The following is a 13,329-nucleotide window of genomic DNA, read 5'->3' on the forward strand; positions in this document are numbered from 1 at the left end:
CCTCTGTGATTTCATTTACAAAAGCTTGCCAGAATATCTAAGACAAGTTTAGGGGTTACATAGAAAAATTCATCTACGTTAAGCAGAAATCACCTATAAAACCTTTTCTTAGGAACTGGTCTCCTGACCCTATAATCGCTCATAAAGAGAGGAGCCAGTGTGACATTATCGCAGTGACTTCTGGGCAAGAAACGAGGCTTGATTTAACATTTGGCAAAGAGGAAAGCCTCTCAAAGAGCCTTTCCAAACCTGGAGAGGAAGCTCACCCAGGGGAAGCAGCTGCGGTATCTTATACCGTGACACATCCCCCAGGTGAACCTCACAGTTTATAGGACTTATAAGGGGCTACGTTGTAAAGGTGCTGCATTGCCAGTCACATGTCAGACTTAGCGTGTGCTTTGGGGTTTGGATATTTAATATCCAACAGTCTAGTTGCATATAGGAATCCTTGATTTTTCTAATGAATGTAACTAAGGTCACTTATGAGACTCCTCTAGCAGCTCAGCTTGACCTTTCCCTTAGAAGACATCTGCCTCTGACTAAATTTTACATAAAGCCTCCTAAGATTCAGTGCAATGTACATTACTAAGTGTACTGGGGGGAAAGAGTATAATATAATCTTTACTGACTTTAAATTGCATCATTTTGGCATGGTGCACACATATTCCAAATCCAGCCTGAGATTTTAGTGGGTTTAGTAAAGTTCTAATGTCATTCTTAATCTAGATTTCTTGTTGAATTGATTGACTGAAGCGGACGCATGTTCTTATTTCATGAAGCCCAGAGAAATGGAGTCACATTCTCCTGCCCAGGCTTCCTCGTTGCCCCGCCTGCATTTTTGTTGCCCAGTGCCAGCGCGCTCTTCCTATTTATGATCCCAGTGTTTACACATAAACACTAACTTTACATCAAAATACAGTCATAGGATGGACGTGGCTGACTGCTTAGTCCTTCCACGCTTAATCTTGATGCTGTATTGAATAGTGCTTATACATTGTAAACGTAAATGACAAATGACCAGTATGATCCATGATTACCTAGAATCTAGGTCCTAGATTAATTACCTTGCTGTTACCTCTAAAATGATACCTACAGAGCATGCGTCTTTTTCCCAGCTCAGTGGCATTCCCACATCAGATTACCTCACTCGATTATTTTGGCTTTTGTAAAGGTGTATGGGCAAGTCTTCGCTCTAGCACTCGCCTGATCAGTTCTCCAACGTCCTTCATTGATGTGGGCGCCCGGCTGGCAGGCAAGGATCACTCGGCCTCCTATAGTAACAGCGCCTATCTGCAAAACCAGCTCTTGAAACGCCAACCAGCCCTTTATATATTTGGTGAAAAGTCACAACTAAGGGTAAGATTTCTTTTTCTCACTTAGAAACTTTATAGATATTTGGAGGCAGTTTTAACTTATCTCATAAATCAGCTTTCCTAGGATTTTTTTTTTTTCACAGCATGGATTCTTAACCTGGAGTTAATAATATTAAAAACACTTAGCTCATTATATATGTATGTATGTCTACATGTACCTTGATAGATAAGTATGTACACTTTTACATGTTTATTAGCTATGAAAAGAAGTATTTTTCATAATCATAACTAGATCAGCATAAACATCAGGAATATTAGGAATGTATACCCACAAAAAAGAAAGAATAAGGCTTACTCAGGCTGTTTTTCCACTATCTTAGTTCAGCTTCCACAGGAATCTGTGTCTACGGCAAATCAGAAGGTTTTGCTATTGAAAACCTATTGACAAAGAAGGCTGCCTGGAGGTAGAAGCGTGGGAAGAAGACGGTGGTCCTCGCTGCACTGGAGCGAGGGAAGGCCAGGCTGTGTCCTCTAAGTCGCCTTTTTTGAAGCTTCACAGGCTGTATATGCAGAGGCACGTGTCCTGAGATATGTCAGAACATTCAGACTATTAGATGCTAAGCCCCTTTGTTTTTTGAAATGTATTTTTATTGATTTCAGAAAGGAAGGGAGAGGGGGAGAGAGATAGAAACATCAATAATGAGAGAGAATCATCGATCGGCTGCCTCTTGCTCACCCTACACTGGGAATCAAGCCCGCAACCCAGGCATGTGCCCTGACTGGGAATCAAACCGTGACCTCCTGGTTCATAGGTTGATGCTCAACTACTGAGCCACACCAGCCGGGCTCCCCTTTATTTTTTTAATTATTATGCTAAAGAGCTTCACTATGCTCAGGTCCTGTAAATTATAAAGATAGTCTCTATCTCCAAAAGCAGATAATGTTTTTGCAATTTACCCAGCACAAAATAAAGTTCATTGCTGTTGACAGGTGTGGGGAAAATAGAAGTATTTGTTAATTCAGAAAATCCCCCAAAGTTTAGTCTAGCTGGCACCTCAGTTGGCACGGGACAGTGCAGACAGACCTTTGGTTGAACTGTGGACGGAGCTGTGGGCAGGATCCCACATGCTGGGTCCTCAAGATGCCAGTGGCTGAGTCATCCCTTCGGGGGCAAGCTGTTCCCCCACTGCCGAGGCTGCTGCAGCCACTTAGTCACCAGCCTTTAGGGTAGGAGTCATGAAACTGCTGGGTAATGCTCCGTGTTTAAATATGCACATGTGTCTTCTGACACAGCAGATACTTTCTCTCCAGAAAATAGTTGGAACACCTTTCCACAGCAACCCAGGGTTGCAGCCAGCACAGCCCCCTTGGCACTAGTGCCTCCCAGAGTACACACCCTGCACTTGAGCACACCACGTACTCATGATGGCAGTCACTCCCCCAGGTTGTCTATTGAATGCTCATCTCTGCCATATCCTTTGTGCATCAGTCCTCAGGTTTGCTGTGTGGCTGTGCACATATGACTAAGAAAAACCGGCCACTGGGGACCCTATTTCCCTTCCTCCTTCACTTCTTTCTGTCTTTCTTTTTTCTTTCTGATCTTTCTTTTATCAATAAAGAATTACGTCTTAAAAACATAATCTCACCCTCCTTGCACAGCATTTATTGGAATTTTTGTACGTCCCATTCAGGTTTTGCTTGTTGTAATGTAATTGTGCCTATGGAGCACTGTCCATACCTGTCCGACCTGAGCCACGTTCAGGCCAGCGCCGTGCTCTCTAACTGCAGCTCCACTCCTTGCCTCCCAACAAAGGAAACACCGAGGAAAGCAAGGGAGAGTGGCTTTCTCTGGATAATCTTGAATTGGTCGTATTTCCTGACTCACAGACTTTAATACTTTATACTTACTAAGAAGTTCCTATGACTTAACAGTGTCTCAACACTATGGCTGATAACTCCAAGTCTATGAGACAGGCATGCCTAGCTCCTTTGTAGTTGGGAATGGAAAGGAAAGTAGTGTTCCTGAAAAGTAAACTATCTGTTATCTGTTATAACTTTTAAAAAATAACTAATAGAAAAGAACCCATGCGTACAGCCAAGTTCTTTATTCTAACCATAGCATGTTTCCATGTTGTGTAATATTCTTTATAATCATTTTAATCACTATGCAACATTCCATATTGTTGAATGTTTCCATTTCTTTATCTTCTGTATATAAAATTACAGTCATGTTCTCAAGCATATAGCTTATTATTTTTAATTGAGATATGATTCAGTAGGGTTCTTTCTCTACATTTTAGATTACTGCTAAAAGTTGAATTACTAAGATAAACTTTTTTTCTTGATACATATTAGAAATGCTATTTTTTTTAATTTGGGGGTTTTTGCTTTTTACTTTAAAACTTTAATAGGCCGTTTTAAAAGTACTCTAAAATAACCAATACAAAACATAACATGGACCCTCTAATAAGTCCTTGCAGCATTTTTTTTTTAATTTTGGTAAATACAGATAACATAACATTTATCCTCCTTTAGTCCATAGTGTCAAATACATTCACATTGTTGTACAACCAGCCTCCAGAAAGCAGTTTTACTCTTAGGAAAGCAGATGACCCAGTAGTGTCATTTGGGCAGAAAGTGAGGAAAGTGGGAAGGATATAAGAAAATTAATTCATTGTGTAGCAAGAGAAGTTAGAGAATTTTTAAATCTTCAAAATTAGGTGACTAAGTTATCAAAATAAAATATACAATTGTGCCATCAGGTAAGCATTCTTTAACTACAAATGCAACCTCACATAGGATAAATTCCATGTGGATTAAAAGTATAAATGATAAATACATTCAAATAAATATAGCTTGACACGTGTCCTAATGCATGAAAAAATGTTGTCCCAAAGCTAGAAATCAGCAAAGCCTTTCATGTTTTACTGTGTAGAATTTTTTATTTTGACTTTAAAGGAGTACCTACATGTTAGGGCAGTAAGATAGTAATTTTTATTTTCTTCTCAATGTTTGTCATCACTTTTTTCCCCCCATTTTTCCAATGACTGTTTTACTTCCTTAATAAGAAACAAATATGCGTATCTCTATAAACTTGAATTGTAGAGTTCTGGAACCTCAGCAGCATATTGCCTTTTCATCACAATGTGCATCTCGGGAGACTTCATTTGCAGTTTTGTATTAACCGTGCTGTCCATGTATCACTGGTCCACTCCAGACTTCAGGTCCATGGCTTTATATTGGCTGCTATATGATGTTACAAGCACCCATCAGGTTCCCACCGACCAGAAATCTCTTCAGGGTCTCGGAATGACAGCAGCTGAGGGAAACCAGTAGGCCTCAGTGCAGGACTTTCCAGCGATCTGGACACCTAGCCACACAAGACTGGTTTTCCTGACCCATTGCAGCCTCTGCAGCTACTTGGCCCCCATAGCTGTAGATCATTTAAGCACTGCCCTGTTGAAATCACTGCTCTCTTACCATGACACTTCATCTGCCTAATTCTCTGCATCTTTATCCACAGAACTTTAAGTTAGAATTTGCTTTAAATTGTGAGTTTGTTCCCGTTGAATTTCATGACATCCGACAAGTGAAAGCCAGTTTTAAAAAGTTGATGAGGGCCTGTGTCCCAAGCACCATTCCTACCGACTCAGACGTGACCTTCCTGAAGGCTCTGGGAGACTCCGAGTGGTTTCCACAGGTAATGTCTGGAGCGACTTGCCTTTGACCTCAAGTATATACAGAGTTGGCATTTGAGGGAAATACTGTGTTCCCCCACGCCCCGCCGTCTGCCTTTACTGTGTACCTTCATAAAAGCCGTTCGGTTCCAGGAACCCGTATGCTACAGGAGATGAGAGGCAGACTTCTCCATCCCAGGTTTTTCTCTCTGTAATTGAAAACTTGGTCTCCATAGGGTGCTAAGGGGAGGTCATTATTTTTAGGTGGACACTTTTTTATATACAATAAATTTAATCAGCATATATTTTTAGGCCTCCTGCTCTGTTGTCAACAGAGCGAGGGTCCAGGACTCCAAGGACCCTTCTCTCTTACTGTCTGACCTTGCATTTGTCTCTGCCTGGTCCATGTCTCTAGATTTTAGATTAACCCCCAAAACAGCCACCGCAGGCACTTTGGGTGCCCTGAGGCTTCCCTAAGGTTAAGGGAAAACCACATATCCTTCCTTCAGCTGAGTCAAGCTTGGGATGTTTTAATTGAACTCTTATTGCAAAATTGGGGAGAAGTAGGTAACCAGCACACATAGACATTTATGACACGCATGTTTTAGACACTGACGCAGACATTGGGCCAAGAACATGTCTGCACTACAGCCTCAGCCTTGTCTTTAGGCTCCTGATGCTGTGGCCATTGCTCCTTCCCCCGCATGAGTTCCAGCCCCTCTATCACCTGGCCCCTCTGCCTCCAAGCCTCCTGCCTCCCTTGAGGAGGAAAAATAGTTGTTTCCCACAGTGTATCGGACTAAAAGGCAAAAAAAAAAATGATGTGAGTACCCAGTGCAGTAACTATTTTTAAGGTACTTAAACTATAAAAAAAACAGCCACGTATAGTACAATTAGTTGTAAACCTGTATCAGGGTATCAGCCCTGGCTGGGTAGCTCAATTGGTTAGAGCTTTGTCCCAATACGCCAAGGTTGTGGGTTCGATCCCCAATCAGGGCACATAAAAGAAACAACCAATGAATACATCGATGTTTCTCTCTCTCTCTCTCAAGCCCCCCGCCCCCAGTAAAAATTTTAAATAAAAACATAATACATAAGTCTATGTCAGTGTATGTTACTATTAAGGCTATTCCGGATCCTTTGAGAACACACAAAAGGAGCTGATCAATACTCTCTTCTGTCCCTAAGTTATGAGCCCCAGCCCAAACTGTTCCCACCACCAGCCTATCTGTGTTTCTGGTACATTCTGTGTTTTGCTCCTTACTCCAAAGTAGATCCATACCAGAAGTTAGTGCCCCCCCAAAAAAAAACAGTAGAAAGCATTGCTCTACTTGAGATACTGGCATTTTAAAAGTTAACTTAGAGCAAGTGCTAAGTGCAAGAGAATTCAGGCCTGGAAATAGCTGTCTACAGGAACAGTGGGTGAGGAGCTTCCAGTGCTGGAGAGGACGTGTGCCTTGTTCCTGTATTTAAAATAGCTAGCTCAAAAAATATATAAATAATAAAAATCTATAATAAAAGCATAATATGCTAATTAGACCAGACAGCTGAATGACCTTCCGGACGTCCTTCCAGGCAACCTTCTGGACAAAGCTAGGGCTACGAGGGCCAAGCCCCTCGCACGAATTTCGTGCACCAGGCCTCTAGTAAATAAATAAAATAGCTAGTTCTGTTTAAAATACGGGGTTTTCTATTTCAGTTCAAAGTTGAATTCATTCTGCAAATTATGTCAAGTGATGCATTGCACGTTTGACTTTGAAATCTATATGCTGTGCTCACAACCTATGGTTCATTGGAGACTGTGAGTCAGTGGCTTGGCTTTAAAAGCTAAGCACAAGTATAAGTTTTCTTCCCATACAGACAAATAAGAGTGTCCTTTTTAAAGATATAACTCATCATAAAATTCATCCTTTTAAAGTATATAATTCAGTGACTTTTAGTATAATAACTAAGTTGTGCAAACGTCCCCACTATCTAATTCCAGAAAAATTAAGAGGATCCAAAATAGAACTTACTACATCATCATAGTACTTACTACATCATCATGGAAAAACAAATGTTAAGTCCAGTAACTCTGACGGGGTGGGGGGGAGGGGGGGCTGCTTAGAATCTCTGACTTATAGATGTTCTACGTCAGGGGAAATCATTTAAGATCAATTTATCTCATCATGTGTCCCCTGAACACATTGCTTAATCTTTATTTTGACAAAGAACCTTAAGTGTTTAAAATGCACGTTTAGGTCAAGTGCTTTATCCCTAACTTGTTTGGTTATCTAAGGCTGACACAAGTCTGTCTGTCCTGGGTGCTCAGAAAGCCCTGGCTCTAATCGTGGCTCCTTCCCCGTCTCAGCTTCACAGGATCATGCAGCTGGCCGTGGTGGTGTCCGAGGTCCTGGAGAATGGCTCCTCCGTGTTGGTCTGTTTGGAAGAAGGCTGGGACATCACAGCACAAGTAAACTCTTACACATATTCTCATATATTTGGTTGTATATGTATGAATTTGTATTTCAATTAGTTTTTAAATTCTGCAGGTGAACCTTTTGATTAGTGACTAATTTGTATCAACAAAAAAAAGTCCTGTGTTAACACCCCTGGTGTCCATCAGGTGTCCTGTGCTGTGGACTTCCAGGCCTTACATAGCCTGCAGCTCTGGCTCGGGCATCGGGTGCCACACCACAGGTGCACCGGGCAGGCATGCGCATGGCGCTCCTTGGCCTGCAGTGTGGGACATGGGCCGTCCTTCCCAGGGTTAGTCAGTCCTTTGCCTGGTTCCCTCTAAGCTCCTCCCTTACTTACTCCAGAGTGAAAAGGAAAGGTCTGAATGTGAACTATAGTCAGACATTAATCTACGCCTGCCGAAAAGTAGGTTTGAACTGATCCTCTGGCCTTATTAATTAACCTAGAAGAAAGTCACAGTCGGCAAACTAGCCAGGTAAGGATTAAAATCTGGATTCCCTGAAAGAAAACATGTAGACAAAATGAATTTGACTTTTAATTTTTACTAGAAAGTTTGCGGGATTAATTTAATTGGCTGTCCTGGAGCAGTTAGTGAACAAGTTTGCTGCCCAGGTAACTTTGCCAGTGAGTTAGCTATCATCAAAAGGAAGTACTTTGTCTTAGCAAGAGGATTTTTTCAGGACTGAAAATAATAAGTGTCCACCTGCTTGTTCCTTAGGTGACATCCCTGGTGCAGTTACTCAGTGATCCCTTTTATAGGACACTTGAAGGCTTCCGGATGTTGGTTGAAAAAGAGTGGCTCTCTTTTGGCCATAAATTCAGTCAGCGGAGCAGCTTGACCCTCAACTGTCAGGGTAGTGGTTTTACCCCAGTCTTCCTGCAATTCTTAGACTGTGTGCACCAGGTGAGTAGAGCATGCTTCAGTTGACTTGATATGAGGGAAGAAAAGAACTAGCATTTGCAGAGCTGTGCCAGGTGCCTTCTTGCCATAAGTGATGGAGTCAGCCCTAAGACTTCCTGAGGTCTCAGCAGTGGATTCCTGGGAATGGAGGAGAAAACTAGTTGGTTTCTGAAACTACGACAGCTGACCTGGCTATTGGCTGGGCCCCCCATGTGAAGTGGCCAGACTCTAAATTACCGTCTCCCAAGAAGAGAAGCAAACGTGGGCTTGTTCTCCAAGAAGGCTTGACCTAGAGTAGGTAATGGTAGGGCCTGAAATCCAGCCTGCAGTCTTCCCAGTTTGGGAGGACTTGAGCTTGTGCCTGGGAATATAAGAAGTACAGCCTAACCCCTAGAGAAAGAATCAGGGCCCAGCCAAGCCAGCCTAAGAGATTGAGAACACTGACTTGGTTCTACTAGGTGGCCTACTCAGGGCTAATCAGGAGACCAGACAGAAACCAGGTATGTAATCCAGTAAAATCCAGTGGGAACCAGGGTTGGGGAGATGTGAATGCTATAGACTCCTTCCTACCTGCATCTCAGGCACATTAGATAAAACTGCTAATGGGGCCTTGGTCAGGATTGGGCTTGAGAATCAGATGGCACTGGGTTTGCTTTGGCACCAGTGCTCAATTGGCCAAGGGAAATGGTTAACATTTCCAGCTTTGCTTCATCTGCACCACAGCAATGAATGGGCTCTGGCATATCAAACTATTTGTCAGAACAGTGACCCTCTTTGAAATACATTGGTTTCAGCCATGTATTAGAAGGAAAGGTGGGAATGTTTTCAGGAATAATAATTAGAACCAGGTCTTCTGAAGAGACCAATTGGGTGTACAGTTATGTTTTTGGTCTTTTATTCTATTAATTACTTGATCAGCTTTTTGATTCACTGTGTAATATTTAAATTTTATTTAAAGTATATAATTTAAAAGTTTTTAGATTTTATTCAGACTTGTACGATGACCACAATCAATTTTAGAACATTTTATCACCCCAAAAAGAAACTCTATACCCATTAGCAGTGGCTTTCTATCTTTTGGAATAACTGGATATCTTTATGACCTTTACATCATTCACGAAAACTTATTTGAAATGCATTATAGGTTTCTAAATGGCTAAAGAAAATTTTTCAAACAGAAAATAAATGATAGGCCCCCCCAGCGTGGCTCAGTGGTTGAATGTCGACCTATGAACCAGGAGGTCTCGGTTAGATTCCCGGTTGGGACACATGCCTGGGTTGCAGGCTTGATCCCCAGTGTGGGACATGCAGGAGGCAGCCAATCAATGATTCCTTGTCATCACTGATGTTTCTATCTCTCTCTCCCTCTCCCTCTCCCTCTCTGAAATCAATAAAAATATATTTAAAAAGAAAATAAATGGTAAGAGAAGGAATCTTGGGATAGCAGAAAGGAAAATATGGGTAAATACAGTAGACTTTTCTTCTCTTGAGTTTTCTAAATTGTTTGATGGTTGATGTGATTCTCAATATACCTGAAAGAAATAGTTAAGACAATTGCTTTTTGTTTTAGAGGGAGGGAGGGAAGGAGAGAGAGAGAGAGAGAGAGAGAGAGAGAGAGAGAGAGAGAGAAACATTGATGTGCGCAAGAAAAACTGATTGGTTGCCTCCTGCATGCACTCCAACTGGGGAAAACCCGCAATCTAGGTATGTGCCCAGACCAGGAATCCAAACCTACCACCTGTTGGTGTACAGGATGATATCCAACCAATTGAACCACACTGGCCAGGGCAAGACCATTATATTTTAAATGGGAGAACATAAAGGGAAGTAAGGTTTCTACACTTCACTGAAAGCAGTAAAATGTCAGTAAAGTGTGGTGAGATATAGACTATAATACCTGGAACAACCACTAAGAAAGCTATATAAAGCTGGGTACTAGAAATATTGGTGGGAAAATATATAAAGTATATGACTGTCTAACCACTAAGCTGTACACCCGAAATACTATAGATAAATCAAAATGGAATGTTAAGAAATATTCAGGTGATCCACAGAAGTCAGGAAAAAGAAAATGAAGATTTTAGTATCATGATGTATTATACTTGTAACCAGGTTAAAAAATAATAAAAATACGTTATAAAATCTAAAAAAATAAAGAAAAAATAGAACAGACTGAAAACAAAGTAAAATGACAGATTTAAGCCCTAACATAGCAATAATTAAATGGAAATGGTCTAAATATATTATGAGCTAACTATATGCTACTTATAAGAAACTCACCTCAAATATAAAAGTTTTATTTGTACAGGTTTTATTTATAATAGCCAAAACTGGAGGCAGGAAGGGGACAAAGTATCCTGCAATAGGTGAATGGCTAAGCAAACTGTTACATCCATACCATGGCATACACCTCAACAATAAAGATGGAATGACCTGTTGATACATGCAGCAACTTGAATGGATCTCCATAGCATTGTGTTAAGAGAAAGGGAAAAAAGCCATCTCAAATGGTTACACACTATGTGATTCCATTTCTACATAACATTTTCAAAATGACAGGAATATGGAGCTAGAGAATAAATGGTTTCCAGGGCTTAGAGAGAATGAAAGGAAGGGAATGGGTGTGACTAGGAAGGGGTAGCTTGCCCCTCAGTTGGTGAGCAGATGAACAAATTCAGGTGTATTCAGACAAAGGAATACTACTCAGCAAGCAAACGGAGTGAAATAATAATATACACAAAAACATGGTGAATCTTAAAATCATTTTGGTTGTGAAAAAAGCCAGGCAAAGCTCCCACTGCCCCCATCACGGGTCCAAGTAGCTTGGGCGGCGAAAGAAGTGTCAGCAGCCAGGCAGCCCAGGTTTGAGAAGCCACTAGGTGCACATGGCCCTCAGGCACCCAGCACGCACCACCCCACTGCCAGGATGCCCAGGAGAAAGGTCTGCTCTGCCAAGGAGGAGCCCAAGAGGAAGTCGGCAAGATTGTCAGCCAAACCTGTTCCTGCAAAAGTGGAAACAAAGCCAAAAAAGGTGGCAAAAATAAATAAATCTTCAGACAAAAAAGTGCAAGCAAAAGGGAAAGGGGGAGCAAAGGGAAAGCAGGCCCAAGTGGCTGACCAGGAACCTAAAGAAGATCTACCTGCAGGAAATGGAGAAATTAAAATCCAGGAGAGTCCGGCCTCAGATGAAGCAGGAGAGGAAGAAGCCAAGTCTGAAATATCTTAGACCATGTCTTATCCGTGGTCCCTGTCTCCCTTCTTGTACAATCCAAAGGAATAGTTTTATCAACTGTTTTGTCAATGCAAGTTTTTTAGTAACTCTAGAAACATTTTTAAGAAGGAGGGAATTCTGCCTCATCCCATTTTTTTAAGTGTAAATGGTTTTTTTTTAAGAGGTGAAACCATTTGCTGGTTGTTTATTTTTAGGTACAACCAGCAAAGAGTGGGATATTGAATATGGGAGGCTTTGATTGTCTTGGGTGTCAGCTTAACATTCCATAGATGAGGGTAGTTTTTATATCTTATAATACAAAGCAAACTAAATGGCAATTTGGAGTCAGTTGTGCATTTGCTATGTCTTGAACATTTTAAATTACTTCTATTCCCATGTTTTTGGTAGCATTGTTTCCTAAAGAAAACCACTGCTGATCTTGGCTCTCCCTGTCAGAATTGTGTGCATCTGTAACATCTCTGGTGTGGTAGTCCAGTTTTCCTAGTACCTTTGTTAGTGTGTTGTGAAAAATTGAAAATTTGATTATGTTAGAGCATATGATATTAAATTGTGAATGAGTGGGACTTTGATGTAACAGCGTATCAACCTTTGAAGATATTAGTACTTAATATTCTATTAAGGAAAATTAGCCTCCAAATTTTAAGCTGGAAAGTCACTGGAATATCTTTTTAGAAAAGAATCACAACTACATGACTACATTTTTGGTACGTATGTTAAGAAATGTGTACAAATTGAAATGTCTCTGTACTGATCCTCAAAACAAACAATAAAATCTCAATTATGGGGGAAAAAAGCTGGGTAAAAAAGACAACACACTGAATGACTTCATTTGTAGGAAATTCTGAAAAAGGCAAAACCACAGTTATAGAACACAGATCAGCGTTTGGCTGGGACCAATGGTCAGGGGACAGGATGGACTACGGAGAGGCATGAACTAAGTTTTAGATGAGGGAACTGCTCCGTGTCCTGATTGTGGTGGTGGTTACATGACTGTACAGTGTGTACACAATGACCAGAACTAATCAACCTATAATGCTTAAAATTGGGACATTTTATTACATGTAAATTATACTTCGATGAACTTGCAAAGTGTTTTTAATTAGTAAGTCCAACATGTCGGTAGGCTGGAGTCCAGAAAAAGAGAACGGCGGCTATTTAGTTTCTCCAGAGAAGATGTTGTGTCTGGCGCCCAGCGTCCTCCTGAGCCTGCCTGCCTGCTTTCTGGAGCAGAGCAGGGAAGTCTCAGGCAAGTGTGCAGATCTGTACTTGACAAGCTTTTTTATTCTCAAGCCTGATCACTTGCCCAGTGTGTCTGGTGCTCCCAAGGCCAGAGCTTATGAAGTTTGGTTTTCCCAGAGAACGATCTCTTGCTTGCAGAAAGGTAATCGCATGAGGTCTCCGACCGCCTCTATGACTTAGAACCTGTCCTCATTCTTCGCTCTCATTTCACCCCTTTGTATGTTACTCAGCACTTGGGCCTCTGAGTTCTGAGCCTTTCTGGGTTTATAGGCAAACTGTTACCTTCTCAAATCATTTCATCCTATAGGGGTATCCCAGTATAGCTTCTCATTTTCTATCACATAATTGCTATTCTTCTATTTTCCATCTTTCAAAAATTTACTGGATTTTCTTGGCCTGCTACTGTCTCTCCTCCCATTCTTCCCACCTCTTTTTGGGCTTTTTACCTTTTAAAAATCCCTTTCCTTGCCCTGGCTGGTGTGGTTCAGTGGGTTGGAGCATTGTCCTATA

The 13,329-nt window shown here is 41.3% G+C and overlaps 2 protein-coding genes across 3 annotated transcripts in view; both read left to right on the forward strand.

Moving 5' to 3' along the window:
• SBF2 (SET binding factor 2) overlaps positions 1-13,329 on the forward strand; it is a 361,888-nt gene that overhangs the window by 319,178 nt on the left and 29,381 nt on the right. For both annotated transcript variants that reach the window (XM_081099093.1, XM_081099094.1), the window contains 4 exons: positions 1,172-1,356; positions 4,837-5,013; positions 7,341-7,442; positions 8,166-8,351. In XM_081099093.1, coding sequence (XP_080955219.1) covers positions 1,172-1,356; positions 4,837-5,013; positions 7,341-7,442; positions 8,166-8,351 — 650 coding nt within the window. The remainder of the gene's footprint in view (positions 1-1,171; positions 1,357-4,836; positions 5,014-7,340; positions 7,443-8,165; positions 8,352-13,329) is intronic.
• LOC308524685 (non-histone chromosomal protein HMG-14-like) lies at positions 11,206-11,574 on the forward strand (the record flags this gene model as incomplete). The annotated part of the gene is made up of 1 exon (XM_081099255.1): positions 11,206-11,574. The coding sequence occupies exon 1, from the start codon at positions 11,275-11,277 to the stop codon at positions 11,572-11,574; it is 300 nt and encodes a 99-aa protein (XP_080955381.1). The 5' UTR covers positions 11,206-11,274.

The sequence above is a fragment of the Myotis nattereri genome, assembly GCF_964212035.1.
Source record: "Myotis nattereri genome assembly, chromosome: 9".
In the NCBI taxonomy this organism is placed as follows: domain Eukaryota; kingdom Metazoa; phylum Chordata; class Mammalia; order Chiroptera; family Vespertilionidae; genus Myotis; species Myotis nattereri.